At 39.7% G+C, this 20,558-nt stretch overlaps 1 protein-coding gene across 2 annotated transcripts in view; it reads right to left on the minus strand.

Moving 5' to 3' along the window:
• Positions 1-20,558, minus strand: part of LOC124545004 (fatty acyl-CoA reductase 1-like) — a 178,298-nt gene that overhangs the window by 14,364 nt on the left and 143,376 nt on the right. For both annotated transcript variants that reach the window (XM_047123764.1, XM_047123763.1), the window contains one exon: positions 4,228-4,485. In XM_047123764.1, the coding sequence (XP_046979720.1) occupies positions 4,228-4,485 (258 nt within the window). The remainder of the gene's footprint in view (positions 1-4,227; positions 4,486-20,558) is intronic.

Here is a 20,558-nt window from a genome sequence, read left to right on the forward strand (position 1 = left end):
GCACTCCTGCAGGAGGGTGGAAGACACATTTTATCTCATGTTTCTTGAACAACCTACTGATGTTAAAGCACACACCAACAGTGTAGGATAAAAACTATCCTCATGGAGTTCTCCATTTCAACTGGCTGTTCTTGAGCTTAAAGGCATGCTGGTTGAAATGCATTTACAATCTGCTTATCAGAGTAACCATTCAGTACAACATAAAGCAAAGATGTCTAAGCTCTGGCACATTTCAAGTTGTCTGCACTAATCCTCAAGAACAGCCAACAGAAATGGAGAACTCCAAAGGATGGTTTTTCTAACTTGTGTTTGTAGTGTTTCCTTTAAGAACAGTAAGCTGTTCAAAAAACATCAAATAAAATGTGCCCTCCATCTTCCAGTGCAAATGCAAATGATACTGGATTCTGTTAAGCACAATCTAGGTCTAATGAGATCAGGGATATATAAAATCCCTTGCCAGTGTGGGAAATCATACACTGGCCAGTCTCGTTGCACTGTTAAAGATAGATGCACTGAATGTGGACATCACACCAGACTAGGTCAACCAGAAAAGTTTGCTGTTACTACACACTATTTTGACAAGGGACATAGCATGAACTACAGAGACATGGGATTTCAACTTAGCAAAGCATGGGGACAACCACTGGTGGTGGCCACAGACCAACAAATCCATTGTTGCAACTCAGGTGGAGATTCGGAATCAGGACTCTGAAACTGGGCATCAACACTCTGTTCGTGTGCTTACAGGACCACAATTTGTGCCTCCACCCATCTTGTGTTGCAGATGTGAAGACCATGACCCGTATTTGAATATCAACATCCTCTGTGGTTCATCTACGATGAAAATGCAGCCCCATCCCTTGGTGCCTGCACTTTTCTTGTGAGCTGGTGCATATATTGAGGAGCCAGAGCAGCAAAACATCTACATCTACATAGATGCTCCACAAGCCACCATTCGGTGCATGGCAAATGGTACCCTGTACCATTACTAGTCATTTCCTTTTCTGTTACATTCACAAATAGAGCGAGGGAAAAATGACCGTCTATATGCCTTCGTATAAGCACTAATTTCTTGTATCTTATCTTCGTGATCCTTATGCTCAATGTATGTTGGTAGTAGTAGAATTGCTTGGCACTCAGATTCAAATGTCGATTCTCTAAATTTTCTCAGTAGTGTTTCTTGAAAAGAACGTCACCTTCCCTCCAGGGATTCCCATTTGAGTTGCCAAACCATCTCCGTAACATTTACATGTTGTTCAAATCTACTGTTAACAAATCTAACAGCCTTAGCCCAAATTGAGTTGATGCCTTCCTTCAATTTGACCTGGTACAGATTCCAAACACTCAAGCAGTACTCAAGAATAGGTTGTACCAGTGTCCTATATGCAGTCTCCTTTACAGGTGAACCACTCTTTTTAAAATTCTCCCAATAAATGGAAGGCCACAGTTATAATATGCTCATTGATCTTACATCGCTTTCCAATGTTACACCCAGATATTTAAATGACTTGACTGTGTCATGCAGGGCACTAGTAATACTGTATTTGAACATTACAGGTTTGATCTTCCTACTCATCTGCATTAACTTATATTTGTGCACCTTTACAGATAGCTGCCATTCATCAGCCCAACTAGAAATTTTGTTCAAGTCATCTTGTATCTTCCTACAACTACTCAATTTCAACACCTTATCATACACCACAGTATCATCAGCAAACAACCACAAATTGCTGCCCATCCTGCCCACCAAATCATTTATCTATATAGAGAACAACAGTGGTTGTATCACACTTTCCTGGGGCACTCCTGACAATACTCTTGTCTCTGATGAACATTCGCCATTGGGGACAACATACTGGGTTCTATTACTTAAGAAGTCTTTGAGTCACCCACATATCTGTGAATGTATTCCCTGTTTTTGTACCTTCATCAACAGTCTGCAATGGGGCACCATATCAAATGCTTTCTGGAAATCTAGAAATATGGAATCTGCCTGTTGCCTTTCACCCATAGTTGTCAGTATATCATGTGAGAAAAGGGCAAGCTGGGTTTCACATGACTGATGCTTCCTAAAAACATGCTGATTCATGGACATAAGCTTCTCTATCTCAAGAAAGTTTAATATATTCAACCTGAAAATATGTTCAAAGATTCAGCAGCAAACCCGAATTAGGAATGTTGGTCTGTAATTTTGAGGGTCTGTTCTTATATACTGGAGCCACATGCACTTTTTCTAGTTACTTAGGACTCTGTGCTTGGTGAGAGATTCATGATAATTGCAGGAACTGAATTGGGATTCCGTCGGGACCTGATGATTTATTTGCATTCACATCTTTCAGTTGTTTCTCTATGCCAATGCTTATTACTGTATCATCCATATAGAAGCCAGTCTGATGGTCAAATGATGGTATGTTTGCACAGTTCTCTTGTGTGGATGATTTCTTGAATGTGAAAATTAAAAATTCAGCTTCAACTGCCACACAAGACTGGCCAACAAGGGACTGAATGGAAGCCTGCAGCATCTGAAGATGATGAGCAGCTTCTTGTTGAAATACTGTGGAGCTTTCAAACACTATACAACATGATGCTCATAAATCATTGAAGCAGTTATTATGCCAGAAAAGTCTCAAACAGCACAATCATCTACATGTTTTCTTCTTCACACTTTCCTTCATTGTGGAAAACAATTCATTGATTAACCCTGTAGTGTGTGTACCAGTGTGCTGCTGTTGCTACACTACTGGCCATTAAAATTGCTACACCAAGAAGAAATGAAGATGATAAACGAGTATTCATAGGAAAACTGTATTATACTAGAACTGACATGTGATTACATTTTCACGCATTTTGGGTGCATAGATCCTGAGAAATCAGTACCCAGAACAACCACCTCTGGCCATAATAATGGCCTTGATAAGCCTGGGCATTGAGTCAAACAGAGCTTGGATGGTGTGTTCAGGTACAGCTGCCTATGCAGCTTCAACACGATACCACAGTTCATCAAGAGTAGAGACTGGCGCATTGTGACGAGCCAGTTGCTCGGCCGCCATTGACCAGACGTTTTCAATTGGTGAGAGATTTGGACAATGTGCTGGCCAGGGCAGCAGTTGAACATTTTCTGTATCCAGAAAGGCTCGTACAGGACCTGCAAATTGTGGTTGTGCATTATCCTGCTGAAATGTAGGGTTTCGTAGGGATCGAATGAAGGGTAGAGCCACGGTTCGTAATATATCTGAAATGTAACGTCCATGTCAATGCGAACAAGAGTTGACAGAGACATGTAACCAATGGCACCCCACACCATCACGCTGGGTGATACGCCAGTATAGAGATGATGAATACACGCTTCCAATGTGCATTCACAGCGATGTCACCAAACACGGATGCGACCACCATGATGCTGTAAACAGAACCTGGATTCATCCGAAAAAATGACGTTTTGCCATTCATGCACCCAGGTTTGTCATTGAGTTCACCATCACAGGTGCTCCTGTCTGTGATGCAGCATCAAGGGTAACCGCAGCCATGTTCTCCGAGCTGATAGCCCATGCTGCTGCAAACGTCGTCAAACTGTTCGTGCAGATGGATGTTGTCTTGCAAACGTCCCCATCTGTTGACTCAGGGATCGAGATGTGGCTGCACGATCTTTAACAGCCATGTGGATAAGATGCCTGTCATCTTGACTGCTAGTGATATGAGGCCGTTGGGATCCAGCACGGCATTCCGTATTACCCTCCTGAACCACCGATTCCATATTCTGCTAACAGTCATTGGATCTCAATCAACGCGAGCAGCAATGACATGATACAATAAATCACAATCACGATAGGCTACAACCTGACCTTTATCCGAGCCGGGAATGTGATGGTACGCATTCCTGCTCCTTACACGAGGCATCACAGCAATGTTTCACTAGGCAACGCTGGTCAACTGCTGTTTGTGTATGAGAAATCAGTTGGAAACTTTCCTAATGTGAGCACATTGTAGGTTTCGCCACCAGCGCCAACCTTGTGTGAATGCTCTGAAAAGCTAATCGTTTGCAAACCACAGCATCTTCTTCCTGTCGGTTAAGTTTCACATCTGTAGCACGTCATCTTCATCGTGTAGCAATTTTAATGGTCAGTAGTGTACATAGCATTATTTTTAACCACATTTTCATTCTTACTTTTGTTTCTCTTTTGATGTGTGTAGAAGAGGTCTAAGTTTTAAATATGAAGTCCCACTTACCTTTTCAGGTGTCTTCTTTCACTTTCAAGAGAATCCTCACTTCTTTTCAACAAATACTTCCGGGCCCCGACCAAGCCATTACGAAAAAATTTCATGTGATCTATTTCATCCTTGTGATAAGAGAATGTCTGAATATCTGAACCACACAGATATTTTTCCAGCTCCAATGCTTTTTCATTCGAGAATTTCCATTCATTAAGTATAAAATGGCTGAGTGCTGTATTGGCAAGGTATATGCGTCGAGCTATCTTCAGAAGTCTGTTTGAACATAAAATAATTTTCATTCACATTATTATGCTTATGACTTGAAATAAACTTTTTATCATAATAAATTTTTTTCTGTCCATTTGCTCCTCATATAAATTTGTTTCATAGTGTCTAATCAGCACAATATAACCAAATTCGCCATCAAGCAATACCATAATCAGAGAAAATTCAGTTTTTAAATTTTAATTAGAATTGCAAAAAGCATGATGCTGATGATGGGCCAATAATTTTTCAATTATAGCGAGAAATTATAATTTACAAACCAACAGCTGCTTTAAGCTGCATTACAGTGTTCCAATGTAGACAGTGCACATCTCTGGTGATCTTCACTCTTAAAAGTTTCAGATTTGTACAACTTGCAAGTGCAAATAGTTTACACTTATGATTTGTACCACCAACAGTTTTCACTTACGATTTCTACTGGCAACACTGACAAGTTACTTTGCATCAATATATTTAATGTCATTTGAAGATGGCCAGTGGCCAAAAAAGTCAGTAAGTTGATAAAATACTTGTGGTCCCGACAAACATATAATTGTAAGCACATATATGACAACTGCATCTCATTTGCATTCATGCAATACAGTATATTTCCATTCAAGTGAATTTATTTCTGCAACAGCATGTCCCTTTTCTATTTTATCATCCTTTGGTTGTACAGTTAATACAATTACTCACAACTGCTTCTTTGTATTTATGTGCATAACTAGCTTAGTATTTGACACTGCCGAGGTATGTATTTATTCCAATCTTCTATTAGTAGATCTATTCCTTCCCCCTCTGTATGTTTAGCTTCTCCTCCCTCCTCTCTCTGTCCATCTACACCTCTCCACTCTTTCTGTCCATTTGCTCCTTGCCCCTTCTCTCTGCCCATATGCTCTTCTGCTCCTCTCACCTCTTCTCTCTGTTCATCTCCTCCTCTTCCCTTCCTCTGTTCATTTACTGATCCTCCTCTCTGTCCCTCTCCACTTCCACCTCTCCCTGTCCATCTCCTTCAAACTCTCCATATGCCCATCTTCTCCTCCCCCTCTCTGTCCATCTCCTCCTCTTTCCTTTCTCTGTCCATTTCTCCCTCTCCCTTTCTCTGTCCACTTCCTTCTCCCCTCCCTATATGTGTCTATCTACTCCTTCCCCCTCTCTGTTCATCGATATCCTCTCCCCCCTTCTCTCTCCACATTATCACCCCTACCCTAATAGGAGGTTGCTGGTTCTTACACCACAGTATTTCTTTGCAGATAGTAAGAAACATTGTACCAAGTTTGGCAGAAATCAATCCAGGGGTTTAGAAGGAGTTTTTTGCCCATGTCACACCTAGTGGTATATGTGGATAGCATCTGCAAAATTTGTTGCACATAGAATTCGTAGTTAAGAAGTAATAAATTAAAATAGTTTGGAAGATGTGACAGTGTTTTACGCATCTCCATGTTTATGATGTCATCTCTCCTGAACTATTTTCTGTACAATGATACAATTTTGTAAGTCCATTCAGCAGCTTATGTGGATTCTGTCTGTGAAATGTGTCACAAATACAGTTAGTAGTAAAGAAGTAATAAATTAGTGAATTAAAATGTTATGCCTGCTGCAACATTAGTAAGTGATAAACTTTTTTCCTTTCATCATTTTGCGGGGGTTATCTGCAAGAAAAAGTTTTCTAAAGGTTTAAAATTTTGTGTAAAGTTTCTTGCAAGTCACTAAGTGCTCTTATTCTCAAATACTGGATGAATAAAGTGTGGGTATTTGCCCATCATGGGCTACACTTCTTCAGCAATTCTTTCCAAACAGTAAGTGATATTTGTATCAAGCTTGGTTGAAATTGGTCCAGTAGTTTAGGAGGAGATGTGGAACACATATAGATACATTTTTGTAATGCGTGTGTGTGTTAGGTATAGTGAATACAAAATAAGTTTCTTTAAGATTCATGTTGTGCTTCCTTCATGATATACATGGCTCTCATCATCATCATCATCCAGGTGGGTCACATGGCCATTCAACCTATCAAGACATATAGGCTCCATACTTGTCATACATCATCCTGCCTCTGAATTTATATAACACTCCAGATATGGGTATGATCGCTGTTGTGTGGGCGATCAGCCACTGCCAAAAATTTATGGATGACAGAATCCATCAAATGGCTTAGGATTACAAGGACACTGGAACTGCTACTAGGTAGCAGTCATGGGAGGAGTATAGGCCAGCATGTACAGGAAAAATTAGGTGCAGAGGACCAAGCCACAAGTTTCATGAATCCAAGCATTAGTGTTAGCCAGATAACAGAAAACTTATGATAAATGTGTATGGATTTCAACAAGGATGATCAGGTACTGACATGAGAGATGGAAACAACATGACTAAAAATGGATAAATACAGTGTTAATGGTGACCTGGATAAAATAAGAGCAGCTACTGAATGCATGGATTTGGTTTTTCTAGAGGTTCTGTGCCACCAAGACCAGCCCTGAATTAAGTCTGTTGCAAAGTGATAAAGCATGGAGCTGAGAGGACCCATTCAGATAGATGCAAAGTCTCATACTGGTGCTTAGGCAAAAACTATTCACTGTACAAAAGAAAATAGTTACAATTCTGTGTGTACTTAACACATGTCTTGCAGGTATCTCTTTAAGCAGTTGTGAATATTAACCACTGCTTCACAGAACATTTATTCACTTAAAAAATTTAGTATCAACAGTAAAAGTGGGTGGGACATCATGTTGCCAAGGTTGTTTCAAGAACATAGCAGAAGTTTTGCTGGGAAATCCTAATACATCCTCCATACATTCCCAATCACTCCCCATGCAATTTCCATATTTTTGGAGCCCTGAAGAAAGACATTCAAGACTGTCAGTTTGCTTTGGATGAAGAAGTTCCATAGGCAACCGCAAATGTTTTTCCATGAAGGCAATGACTAGCTTGTCTCACAGTCATACAAATGTACTAAGAGATATGGTGATTACTTTTGAAATAATAAACAGTTTACTTACTTTTTTATACCTGTCTCATTTTCATTTGACTGCCCCATACAGATTACAGAGGTTTCTCCTCAGCAACTCCTTCTATACCATTGAGGAAGTCTTGAGCAGCAATAATCAGTTTTTAAAAATACTTGTAAATGACTAGCATGCAGCCATATAACTTTTTTAAACTTTTTATTTGATTTTATATAAATGTTCTATGTTTGTTCTATTGACACATTCCATATCATAATAGTTATCATGAATTTGATCAATGGAGCAAGTACCTAAGTATAACTGTAGTTAGCAGAATGAGATTTTCTCTCTGCAGTGGAATATGTGCTGATATAAAACTTCCTGGCAGATTAAAACTGTGTGCCGGACCGAGACTCAAACTCAGAATCTTTGCCTTTCGCGAACAAGTGCTCTACCATCTAAGCTACCCAAGCACGACTCACACCCCATCCTCACAGCCCTACTTCTGCCAGTACCTCACCTCCCCCCTTCAAACCTTACAGAAGCTGTTCTGCAAACCTTGCAGAACTAGCACTCTTGAAAGAAAGGATATTGTGGAGACTTGGATTAACCACAGCCTGGGGGATGTTTCACAGGAGAGCTTCTGTAAAGTTTGAAAGGTAGGAGACGAGGTACTGGCAAAAGTATGGCTGTGAGGATGGGGCGTGAATTGTGCCTGGGTAGCTCAGATGGTAGAGCACTTGCCCGTGAAAGACAAAGGTCCTGAGTTCGAGTCTCAGTCTGGTACACAGTTTTAATCTGCCAGTAAGTTTCATAACTGTAGTTGTTGATAATGAAGATGATATGATTTTTTATTTCAGTGTAATGTAAGAATTTCAGTATACAGTAAAATATATACTTAAATGTTATTTGCAAAAAGATTTGCCTTTGCATAATCTTTAAACCAATGCCTAACAGATGGTAGGAATTATTAGAGATATAGCTGCCTCTGAAATATAGATTAATTATGGATGGCATTGTCAAGCATCAGGAAAACATGGCATTCCATGGGTTGGAGTGTGGAATGTTAGATACCTTAACTAGGTAGGCAGATTAGATAATTTAGTAAAGGAAATGGATACATTGAGGTTAGATATAATGGGAATTAGTGAAGTTCAGTGGCAAGAAAAATAGGACTTGTGGTCTGGTCTTTATACATTTATCAATGCAAAATCAAACAAAGGTAATATGGGAGTAGGTCTAATAATGAATAAGAAAACAGGAATCCATACAAGCTACTACAAACTAGTGAATGCATCATAATATCCAAGATGGACATGAAGCCAACAGCCACCACATTAGTACAATTTATTGCAAACTAGGTCCACAAATAACTAAGAGAGTGAAAGACTATATGATAAAATAAAGGAAATTATTCAGATAGTTAAGGAAGATGAAAATTTAATTGTGGTAGGTGACTGGAATTCAGTAGCAAGAAAAAGGAGAGAAGGAAAACTAGTGGTAGAACATGGACTGGGTAAAGGAATGAAAGAAGAAGTCAACTGGTATAATTTTGTATATAGCATAATTTAATCATCACTAACACTTGATTTAAGCATCATAAAAGAAGGCCGTATATGTGGAAGAGATACAGTGACACTGGAAGATTTCAAATTGCTTACCTAATGGCAATACAGTGATTTCAAAACCAGATTTTAAAGTATAAAACATTTCCAGGTGCATATGTTGGCTCTGACAACAATAAAGCTGCAAAATTGGAGGAAGATGGGAAATAAAGGAGATGAGACCTTAATAAATTGAAGGAACCATAGGGTATTGAGTTCCAGAGGGAGCATTAGGCAACATTTGACTGAAATGGGTGAAAGGAATAAAATAGAAGACAAATGAGAGATGAAATGGAACAGGCAACACAGGATCACATAGGCTAAAAGACATACTTAACAGAAATATCTAGTTAAAATAGGAGGTATTGAATTTAATTGGCAAAAGGAAAAATATAAAAATGCAACAAATGAAATAGATGAAGAAGAATACTTGTATAGGTGTCTAAAAAATGAGATTGACAGAAAGTGCAAAATGGGTAAGCAGGAATCGCTAGAGGACAAATGCAAGGTTGTAGAAGCATGCATATTTAGGGGAAACATAGATGACACACATGGGAAAATTAAACAGACCTTCAGAGAAAAGAGAAACAGCTGTATGAATATCAGGAGCTCAGTTGGAAAGCATGGAAAGCCAGTACTAGGTAAAGAAGGGATAGCTGAAAGGTAGAAGGAATATATAAAGCATGTATGAAAGGGAACCAAACTTGAGGACAGTATTACGGAAAGAGTTGAGGAAGTGGGTGAAGTTGAGTGGGGTATTTGATACTGCATGAAGAATATGTCAGAGCACTGAAAGACCACTGGAGTAGATGACATTCCCCAGAGAATTAGTGAGATCATTGGGAAAGCCAGCCACGACAAAATTATTCCACCAGGTTTGCAAGTTGTATGATACAGTGAAAGTAGTCACTCTGCTCATGGCTGTTAAAAATATTTATTGCAATTGCAGAGGAGGCTTACAATAAATTACAGAATATAAGAAACATTCAAGAAACCAAATCACAAGTTTTGAATCCTGCTATGATGTAAAAATAAAATTATGTTTTGAATTTGACTGGGGAAGTGAAGCTAATATGGAATCACAACAAGTTATTTGCCAAAAACTATAGTGGAACAAATGATTCCTCAATTTTTGCTAAAGAAGATTGTGAGCTGAAAGTCAGAAGTCAGTTACTAACAAGGGAACCTCCCCATTGCACCCCCCTCAGATTTAGTTATAAGTTGGCACAGTGGATAGGCCTTGAAAAACTGAACACAGATCAATCGAGAAAACAGGAAGAAGTTGTGTGGAACTATGAAAAAAATAAGCAAAATATACAAACTGAGTAGCCCATGCGCAAGATAGGCAACATCAAGGAGAGTCTGAGCTCAGGAGTGCTGTGGTCCTGTGGTTAGCATGAGCCGCTGTGGAATGAGAGGTCCTTGGTTCAAGTCTTCTCTTGAGTGAAAAGTTTAATTTTTTTATTTTCAGACAATTGTTATCTGTCTGTCCATCAGTCCAATGTGAGGTAACTGTGCCATAGTATGGGGACACTACACCTAAACAAACATCGAAACGCATGACGTCAGTCGACTACAGCGCACGGAAGAAAGAGTATTCCTGCTAACGAGGCTCCCTGGCTTGCAGTTGACTGTTTGCTACTTTGGACGAGACTGCATTAAATATGTGAGATGAATTCCATGGGCAATATGAATCCAGCAAATATAGTGGACAGACGGGCATATAATAATTGTCTGAAAATAAAAAATTAAACTTTTCACTCGAGAGAAGACTTGAACCAAGGACCTCTCGTTTCGCAGCTGCTCGCGCTAACCACAGGACCATGGAGCTCCTGAGCTCACACTATCCTTGATGTTGCCTATCGTGCGCAGGGACTACTCAGTTTGTATATTTTGCTTATTTTTTTCATAGTTCCACACAACTTCTTCCTGTTTCCTTGATTGATCTGTATTCAGTTTTTCAAGGCCTAATCACTGTGCCAACTTATAACTAAATCTGAGGGGGGTGTGATGAGGAGGTTCCCTTGTGAAAGATGATAGAAAAAAAAAGCAGATGACATTTCCTTATGTGAGCAAAAATCAAAAATCTTAAGTGCTAATATCACCATCTTTTGTAATGAGCTGTTTTTAAATGGACAATGCAAGCTGAATGGTATATGTGTTTCATTAAGACCACTGATGTTATTATATTTCAATAAAACGTAATATATTTGGTGACAAAAATATGCATTTCCTTGGAGTCACAAGATGGATTTAAAATACCTTCACTGATTAGAGAAATAACCTCAGAAAAAGTAGACCTCTTGAAAGAAATGTATAAGTCAGGAAGAATTGTGTAAGCCAACGCTGTCTGTAGGTGGCCACCAATAAATTGTTGATTCTGCTATGTTCATTATGGTCGGTTATTATTTTACACATATTGTGTGATTTTCCTTTTGAGAAATCTCTGAGTACAGAGCATACAAACCATCAGTGACTGACACAATTTTCTTCTTCTTATTGTCCATACTTTCAAAGACATAAACTGCTTTTGAAGTGCCAAAATGTACTAAAACAAATTAAATGTATATAAATGCACCATACTGTGCAACATGCTTGTTGTGAGACAGTCACAATTCCTGAAACCCATAGCTCATGGTCTCTGGATTGCTGAGGAGCACCGCAGTAGTGGGCCCATGGATAAACCACGAAAATCCACTGCATTATGCCATACACAAACAGACCCAGCCTGGGATAGATTGGTGAGACTATATCCAATGGGCAGGGCCTGCACGTTAGTGGGAACCGAATGGGTTCATATCAGCAGGCCCAACCCATTACAGATACCCACAGAAACGGCCTTCAGCTTTTGCCCATTGAGGAAATCCACTCATATGGCCAGCTATTCATGAGCCACAGACATAATGTTGATAAAATGAGACCATGGTTATCAATTCATGCAACTGATAAACTCATTCAAACACTCTGAGAATCAAAAATTATGAGGATAGGTAGCAACTCACCGTAAAGATGGTTGTTGAGCCACAGAAAGGCATGTAGAAAAGACAGTCACACTCACAACTAAATTATCAGCCATAGCTTTTGTCATAAAATGAGAGTACACATACATTCAGACTATCACTCAGATACTACTCTTGCACAAATGACCACTGCCTCTGACCACTGTGTCTACAGTCTCTGAGAATTAGATCGAAACAAACCACTCCTCATGCCTCCCAGCTTCTTGTCAGGAGCTGCTATGCCAGTGGCAAAAAGTGGTGGCAGCACTGACTGCAGGCTGAGGGGAGTGGTACCAATGGGAGAAGCAGTAGGAATGAGGGATTAGGGAATCAATGCACGTACTCAGCTGCACCCAACCAGCAACAATGTTTGACATCTCAGTAAACAAACAATTTTATCTACTGAGGAAAAATTTAGATTTTTCCAGTGTTTTTCAAATTTCCTTGATATTTCCCTGATTTTTATTTTTTATTTATTTATTTATTTATTTATTGTTCCGTGGGACCACATTTAGGAGAAGTCTCCATGGTCATGGAACGAGTCAATGCATGAATTTATAACACGATCGTAGAAACAGATAAAATGAAATATAAGAAACATATTCAGGCGACAAGTCGTTAGTTTAAATAAAGAAAATCAAGAATGTAACACTGGAATTTGCTTAATTTTTTAGCTCTTCCAGGAGCTCCTCGACAGAATAGAAGGAGTGAGCCATGAGGAAACTCTTCAGTTTAGACTTAAAAGTGTTTGGGCTACTGCTAAGATTTTTGAGTTCTTGTGGTAGCTTATTGAAAATGGATGCAGCAGAATACTGCACTCCTTTCTGCACAAGAGTCAAGGAAGTGCATTCCACATGCAGATTTGATTTCTGCCTAGTATTAACTGAGTGAAAGCTGCTAACTCTTGGGAATAAGCTAATATTGCTAACAACAAACGACATTAAAGAAAATACATACTGTGAGGGCAATGTCAAAATTCCCAGACTATTGAATAGGGGTCGACAAGAGGTTTTCGAACTTACACCATACATAGCTCAAACAGCCCGTTTTTGAGCCAAAAATACCCTTTTTGAATCAGAAGAATTATCCCAAAAAATAATACCATATGACATAAGCATATGAAAATATGTGAAGTATACTACTTTTCGTGTTGAAATGTCACTTATTTCAGATACTGTTCTAATGGTAAATAAAGCAGCATTTAGCTTCTGAACAAGATCCTGGACTTGGGCTTTCCACAACAGCTTACTATCTATCTGAACACCTAGGAACTTGAACTGTTCCGTCTCGCTTATAACATGCTCATTCTGTCTGATTAAAATGTCAGTTCTTGTTGAATTGTGGGTTAGAAACTGTAAAAACTGAGTCTTACTGTGATTTAGCATCAAATTATTTTCCACAAGCCACGAACTTATATCATGAACTACATTATTTGATAATGTTTCAATATTACACACAAGATCCTTCACTACCAAGGTGGTGTCATCAGCAAACAGAAATATTTTGAGTCACCTGTAATACTAGAAGGCATATCATTTACATAAATAAGAAACAGCAGTGGCCCCAGCACCGACCCTTGGGGAACGCCCCATTTAACAGTGCCCCATTGGGACTGAACATCATTACCACTCTCAATATTGCGGAGGATTACCTTCTGCTTTCTGTTCTTAAAGTAGGAGGCGAACCAATTGTAAGCTACTCCCCTTACTCCATAATGTTCCAACTTCTGCAGTAATATTTTGTGGTCAACACAGTCAAAAGCCTTTGTTAAATCAAAGACAACACCTAATGTTCGCAACCTTTTATTTAATCCGTCCAAAACCTCACAGAGAAAAGAGACTATTGTTAAGCCATTTCTAAAACCAAACTGTACATTTGACAGCAAATTATGTGAATTTAAATGCTGCAGTAACCTTGTATATACAACCCTCTCGATAACTTTAGCAAACACCAATGGCATAGAAATAGGTCTATAATTGTCAACATTATACCTGTCTCCCTTTTTATAAAGTGGCTTCACTACCGAGTACTTTAATCGGTCAGGAAACCGACCACTCCTAAAGGAAAAGTTACAGATATGGCTAAGTACTGAGCTAACATACGTGGAACAATACTTCAGTATTCTGCTAGATACCCCGTCATATCCATGAGAGTTCTTGGTCTTTAGTGATTTAATTATTAACTCAATCTCCCTCTTGTCAGTATCATGGAGGAGCATTTCAGGTAACAGTCTCGGAACACTTTTTTCTAAGAGCGCTATATGATTCCCTGTTGGGACTAGGTTTCTATTTAGTTCACCTGCTATATTCAGAAAGTGATTATTAAGTACTGTACATATATGCGACTTATCAGTAACACGGACATCCCCACTACGCACTGATTCTATATTCTCGACCTGTCTCTGCAGACCAGCCACTTCCTTTATGACTGACCATATGGTTTTAATTTTATCCTGAGACTTAGCTATTCTATCTGCATACCACATACTTTTTGCCTTCCTAATAACTTTTTTAAGCACCTGACAATACTGTTTGTAATGGGCTGCTGCATTTAGATTTTGACTGTTTCTAACGTTTTGATATAACTGCCACTTTGTTCTACAAGATATTCTTATCCCTTTAGTCAGCCACCCAGGCTGCCTGTTTGTGCTAGTACCCTGTTTTGAACGTTCTAATGGAAAGCAACTTTCAAAGAGCACGAGAAAAGTCTTGAGGAAAGCATTATATTTATTGTCTACTGTATCAGCGCTATAAACATCTTGCCACTCTTGTTCCTTGATAAGGTTTACAAAAGTCTGTATAGCAACTGGATCAGCTTTCCTAAAAAGCTGGTAACTATTTTTAACATGTGTTGCAGCACAAAAATCTTTTAGACTTAAAATTTGTGCATCATGATCTGAAAGGCCATTCACCTTTTTGCTAACAGAATGCCCTTCTAATAATGACGAATGAACAAAAATATTGTCTATGGTTGTTCTACTGTTCCCTTGCACTCTCGTTGGAAAGAATACGGTTTGCATAAGATTATATGAATTAAGGAGGTCTACCAGCATCCTTTTCCTTGCACAATCACATATACAATTAATATTGAAGTCACCACATATAACTAACTTTTTGTATTTCCTATAAAGTGAACCAAGAACCTCCTCTAGCTTTAGCAAAAATGTTGTGAAATCGGAGTCTGGGGATCTATAAATAACAACAGTAAGAAGTTTAGCTCCACTAAATTTAACCACACCTGCACAACATTCAAACACCTTTTCAGTGCAGTACTATGAAACATCAATTGACTCAAATGGGATACCGTTTTTCACATACATGGCTACTCCCCCACACCCCAAAGAGCTCCTAGAAAAGCTGCCAGTCAACCTGTATCCTGGTAAAGGAAGCCTCTGAATTATCTCCTTATTTAAGAAGTGTTCAGATATACCAATAATTTCAGAGTCAACATCTATAAGCAGCTCACTAACTTTATCTCTAATACCTTGTATATTTTGATGAAATATACTAATTCCCTCATTAATCGGATACCCAAGCTTTGTAGAAAGTGGTTTCTTTGTTAGAGAGACGTCCCTTAAGCAGGAATACCTATCAGCTGACTTCAATCTAAAAAAGGTACAGCTCTAACACCCACAACTATCGGAATTTTCCCATGAGTGATCCCACCACCCCCACCTATGCTGTCACCTATAAGTTTTGCCAACCTCCCCTTCCCACACCTGTTGAGGTGCAGGCCATGTCTAGTGAAACCCGTCCTACTGATAGACTCCACCAACACCACTGAAATGTGACTCATGCCTTCTGTCATCAGCGCACCCCCAAGTCTCATGTTATTACGCCAGACGGCTGTATTAAGATGAGGCCGATCGTGACGCTGAAACAGTTCCATGACATGCACATTCGTGTTGCCAGTCTGAGTGGCTATCTTTTCCAGGTCACCATCTATGTCATACTCCCCATCCCTATCAATACTATTACCAGCCCCACCCACAATCACTACCTGATCCTCTTTAGTAAAATCCCTACATAACCCCCCTATGTTAAAAGTCACCTGAGCCAATCCTGCATTAGGCTTCACAATGCTGGTGACCTGGTACTCACTCCCCAAAACTTCCTGCAACTGCTGGCCTACACCTCTACCATGAGAACTACCTAACAGCAGAACCTTCTTCTTTCTCTTAGACTTTGCAACTGTCCTAGCCACCGTAACTGCTGAGGTCTGCTGCATACTTCCTACATCTTCAGCTACTAGAGATTCCTCTCCACTAGACTCTGACAGTTGGTCATATCTATTACAAACACCAATAGTAAAACTATCTGAAAATCTCCTTCTCCTAGCAGATCTCTTGCCAACAGCCAGCTCCCATTCCCCAACCCCCTTCTCCCTCCTCATCCTATATAGCTCCTCCTGTGCGTTTTTCAACTGCACCTGAAGGGCACAGATCTTACGCTCCTGCTCCTCTATCAACTTACTCTTGCTACATAACCTGCAGTTCCAGGAGAGGATCTCACCAGAATGCCCACTGGCTTCCCCACTGCATTCCCCCCAGTGAAAATACTTCGAACAAGTCTCACACCGCAATCCACTACTCACGAACCTACGGCAAAGCCCACACTTCTCACTCATGGTAAAATTTTACAATTATTGAAACAAGAAAACAACTTTATCTAAGTTCCGCTACTACAATAAGAAGATGTTAAAAACTGACTACAATTATCACAAACTTGCTCTACAAGGGAAGTAACAACTATTATTGACAGTATTAATCAACAACAAATGAGAATATAACAAAATACTAACACAGAAAGAAAATCAAACGTCTAATGACAGTAACGAAACTGAAAGCAGTTCGCAAAAATTTCTTCTGAAGTTATTTCACCGGAAAACACCAAGAACACCGGTTGAAGACTACTAAAGTTCCTAAATAAACTACTATACACAAACAATTAATTAGTACTTAGCTTTCGATGCGTCGCTATAGCTGCAACTGGTCAGCGCGGAATGTGTCTTAAATTCCCTGATATTCCCTGCTTTCCCTGTGATTTCCAGAACCTGTGGCAACCCTGCATTATTATCATATACTGCCTAGCTTTGGGTGTGAAAGGAAACAAAGAAGGGGAAAATATAGTGTTAAGGTGTTAACATGGATCGTTCGATACTTTATTATCATTATTATTTATGTTACTTTTTGGCTAAATGCCTACTCTGTGCTATCTAAGTAATTCTGTAGTGTTCAGAATGTTTGCCGTAACATGTACTTCTTAATTAAGTTTGTTTTAGCAATTTCTTTAATCTCCTTTGGTAATTTATTGTACAGTTTTATTCTGTGGTAGGAAATGCTGCTTTGAGATTTATGTTTACTCTTTCTTGGTTAATGTAAATTCAGTCTAGATTTTGTTCCATAGCCATGAACAGAGCTGTTTCTGCAGTAATTATCAATGTTATTTTTTACATTTACAACTGATGGGCAAATGTACTTAGATGGTGTACTAAAAAATCCCCAGTGTTTTGAACATATCTTTACAATGAGGTTATCTACCATTCTTGCTTATTATTCTTATTGTATTTTCCCATAGTTTGAAAAGTGTGTTCAAATTTTCTCAGTGACTATAATATTGCTGTCATCAGCAAAGAGAAGGACCAACACTAGAGGTGAAGTCATTGATGTATTTCAAGGACAGTACTGGGTTAAAATGATACCCCAAGGTACAACTATAATAAAACATTTTGGCTCTTTTACTAAAACTTTGAACTTACATGGAGTATATGCTACCTCTACTCTTTATATGCTACCTGCTAGACATGATTGGAGCCAGTCATTAGGTATCCCTCTTAGTAATGCTGTTGCACTCAGGGGTGAGTAAGTGGTGTGATAGACCAGTAGGCCCAATGGAAACACTGTTGACAGTAAAAAATGAATATATTTAATTCCAGTACATGGCATATCAAGTCTCAGTAAGGCAAATATGCCTCACTCTGTTGCCCCTGGCTGATGCTGACATGAGTGGTTCATTTTGCTCTGAATGGTGTGTAGGCACCCTGAAATGCTGACATAAGACCACGGCAAGCTGGCAGCTTCTAGAGGCTGTGACATAAATGATGTCACACTTCCATCCACAGCACAGCGCCCTGGGGGCCCCTCAGCTCTGCATGCAGGTTTACCGCAGCGGCACAGGGAGACAACATGCATGAGCTTTGACACACTGCCCTCTGGTAGGAAGTGGACAGGAGCTCAGTGATGGCAGCAGTGGGCACAGAGGGCAGGTTGGCAGGGCTATTGTACCAAGTTCCAAGAGGAACATTAGTGCCAATGGCAGCAGGCACAGCCTGGTCTCAAACCCACGGCTGCTGCCAGGAATACTCAGTTGTCTCACAGCCTGGCAATAGTGCTAGTGCTGCTGGACTCCAGTGATGAGACAATGTCTTCTGCTTCAAAATCTAGACGTATTCATATTGCTCCAAGGTGCATTTGTTTCGCTAAAACCTGGCCTCTTGTCACTTCGCCTATAAAAAGGGAAACAACGGACTTGCACTTGTATAGTGACATTGACCCACCTGCTACAGTGATTACAGCTGTGTGGTGCAATTTTCTGATGAGTGCAGCTAGCCTCATTTCACAATCACCTTACTTGTATGTTATTCTGACCCACATATCATCACACTTGTGGTTACAGGCCTGTGGCTGTTAATATAATGCTCCATAGTGGCCTTCTCAATACTTCTCATTATTTTAGCTAAAAGCTGTGTATCAGCATTACACTGATCTCCTCCACAAAGAAGACCTGGCCCATTCAATCTTATTTCACTCATGTTTCCTGCTAAAATTACTTCCCCCTTAATCTATAGATAAATACAATTATTATTAGACCAGTTATTCCTATTTACAACATAGTTGCCATATTAATCCTGAACCTTACTATATATTCTCCAGTCCTTGCTTGAGGAATTTGGTGCACAGGAACTTGAATTGGATAAGGTCTTTGAAAGACTGATTGTCTCAGCTATGTAAAGGCTAAGCCAACCAAAATCAAAATCACTATGTCACTAAGAATTGGGATACTCAACATCATGGTTACTTGACGTCTACCATACCTATGTTGCCTTACATGCTGCAACAACTTTTCTTCTGTGATTTGCCCCTCTTTTGTAGCTATCCTCTGACTCAGTGATGGTCCACACTGATTTTAAAAGTATTGTTAAGGAAGATAAGGTTATGTCTGGACAACTCCAGAGGTTTGTCTGGCTAGTACATCTGTGGCTGTGTTACATTCATGAGAGTAAGTGCAATTGTAAGAGCTGGTAAATGAAACGTATATCCTTTAACACCACATTTAGTCCCACTAATCAACAATACAATACCTTCTAACTTTAAATGTCATGTTCTCATGTGTTTTCCCTGCTCACAGCAATTAATAACACTACTATGTTGTCGTATACTGAATATATCCAATGAATCCTGTTTTCTGAAAATATGACTTTGATTCTATCACCTCTTTCTGACAGGGAGGTCCTTCAGCTCCACCTCTGAACAACTGCATGATACATGCACTTCCACCCATTGCAACTTTACACAATGGGCATGGGTGACCATCCTGCTCTGGCACTGCTGGTGCTCACCTTTGGGCATTACCACGTTTTGATCCCCACCTTCTGACACTAGCAACACCCCCTATTCTTTCACTTGCACAAACTTTCCCACAGTTGCTACTTTCACTGGATGGGTGTGCACCATGTAACGTTTTCATGCCTGCTCACTTCCGGTATCCTCATTTTTATGTATAAACATGCATTATACATTGTCGCTTCCACTGTTGCACTACGGTTGTAGAATAACAATTTCTGGCTACCTAGTTTGCTACTATCTGTAATTCTCATGATAATGCCCCTTGTACCACCCTCAACCCCCTCAAATACTGCTCCGGTAACAGCAATACCAGACACAAGTATCAGTGAAGTGCCTGATGGCCTTCCTCTGGCAAGCTTGTCAGTTTTACTGTTGCATCCCAAATACTACACATAGAGATTACAATAATGTTGTCAGAATTATCCTCACAACCAGTAGCTGGATTAGTGCTTGTACAGTTTCCAAATCTCAGTTCAGAGCACTAGGTGAGGTTCTGACATAATCCACAACTTCCCTGGTAAGTTGTCGAAATATGCATGTGTTGTTCAACACACCACTTTCAGACTCATGGTCTGCATGTAATGCCACCACATTTTTAGTCTATTTGCCTCCGCTAACCCCTTCATGGCTTCCGCAATTTCATTAAATTTGCTCCCATCACTTGCGTCTTCTGTCCCAGATATGATCTTCAAAATTCTACCCCCCCCCCCCCCCCCACACACACACACACATCTGTCCATCCCTCTTTTACCCTACTGCATTCATGTGATGTGCCGATTGCTGGTAGTACTCTGATTACCTATTGCATCTGTTCTTTTAATCACACATGTGCTGTGAGTATCTTCCTTTGTTTCTTGGCAAAATCTCTAAGCAGCCTGTTACTTTTTACTAATTGTTGCACCCCTGAAAA

The sequence above is a fragment of the Schistocerca americana genome, chromosome 8, assembly GCF_021461395.2.
Source record: "Schistocerca americana isolate TAMUIC-IGC-003095 chromosome 8, iqSchAmer2.1, whole genome shotgun sequence".
NCBI lineage: Eukaryota > Metazoa > Arthropoda > Insecta > Orthoptera > Acrididae > Schistocerca > Schistocerca americana.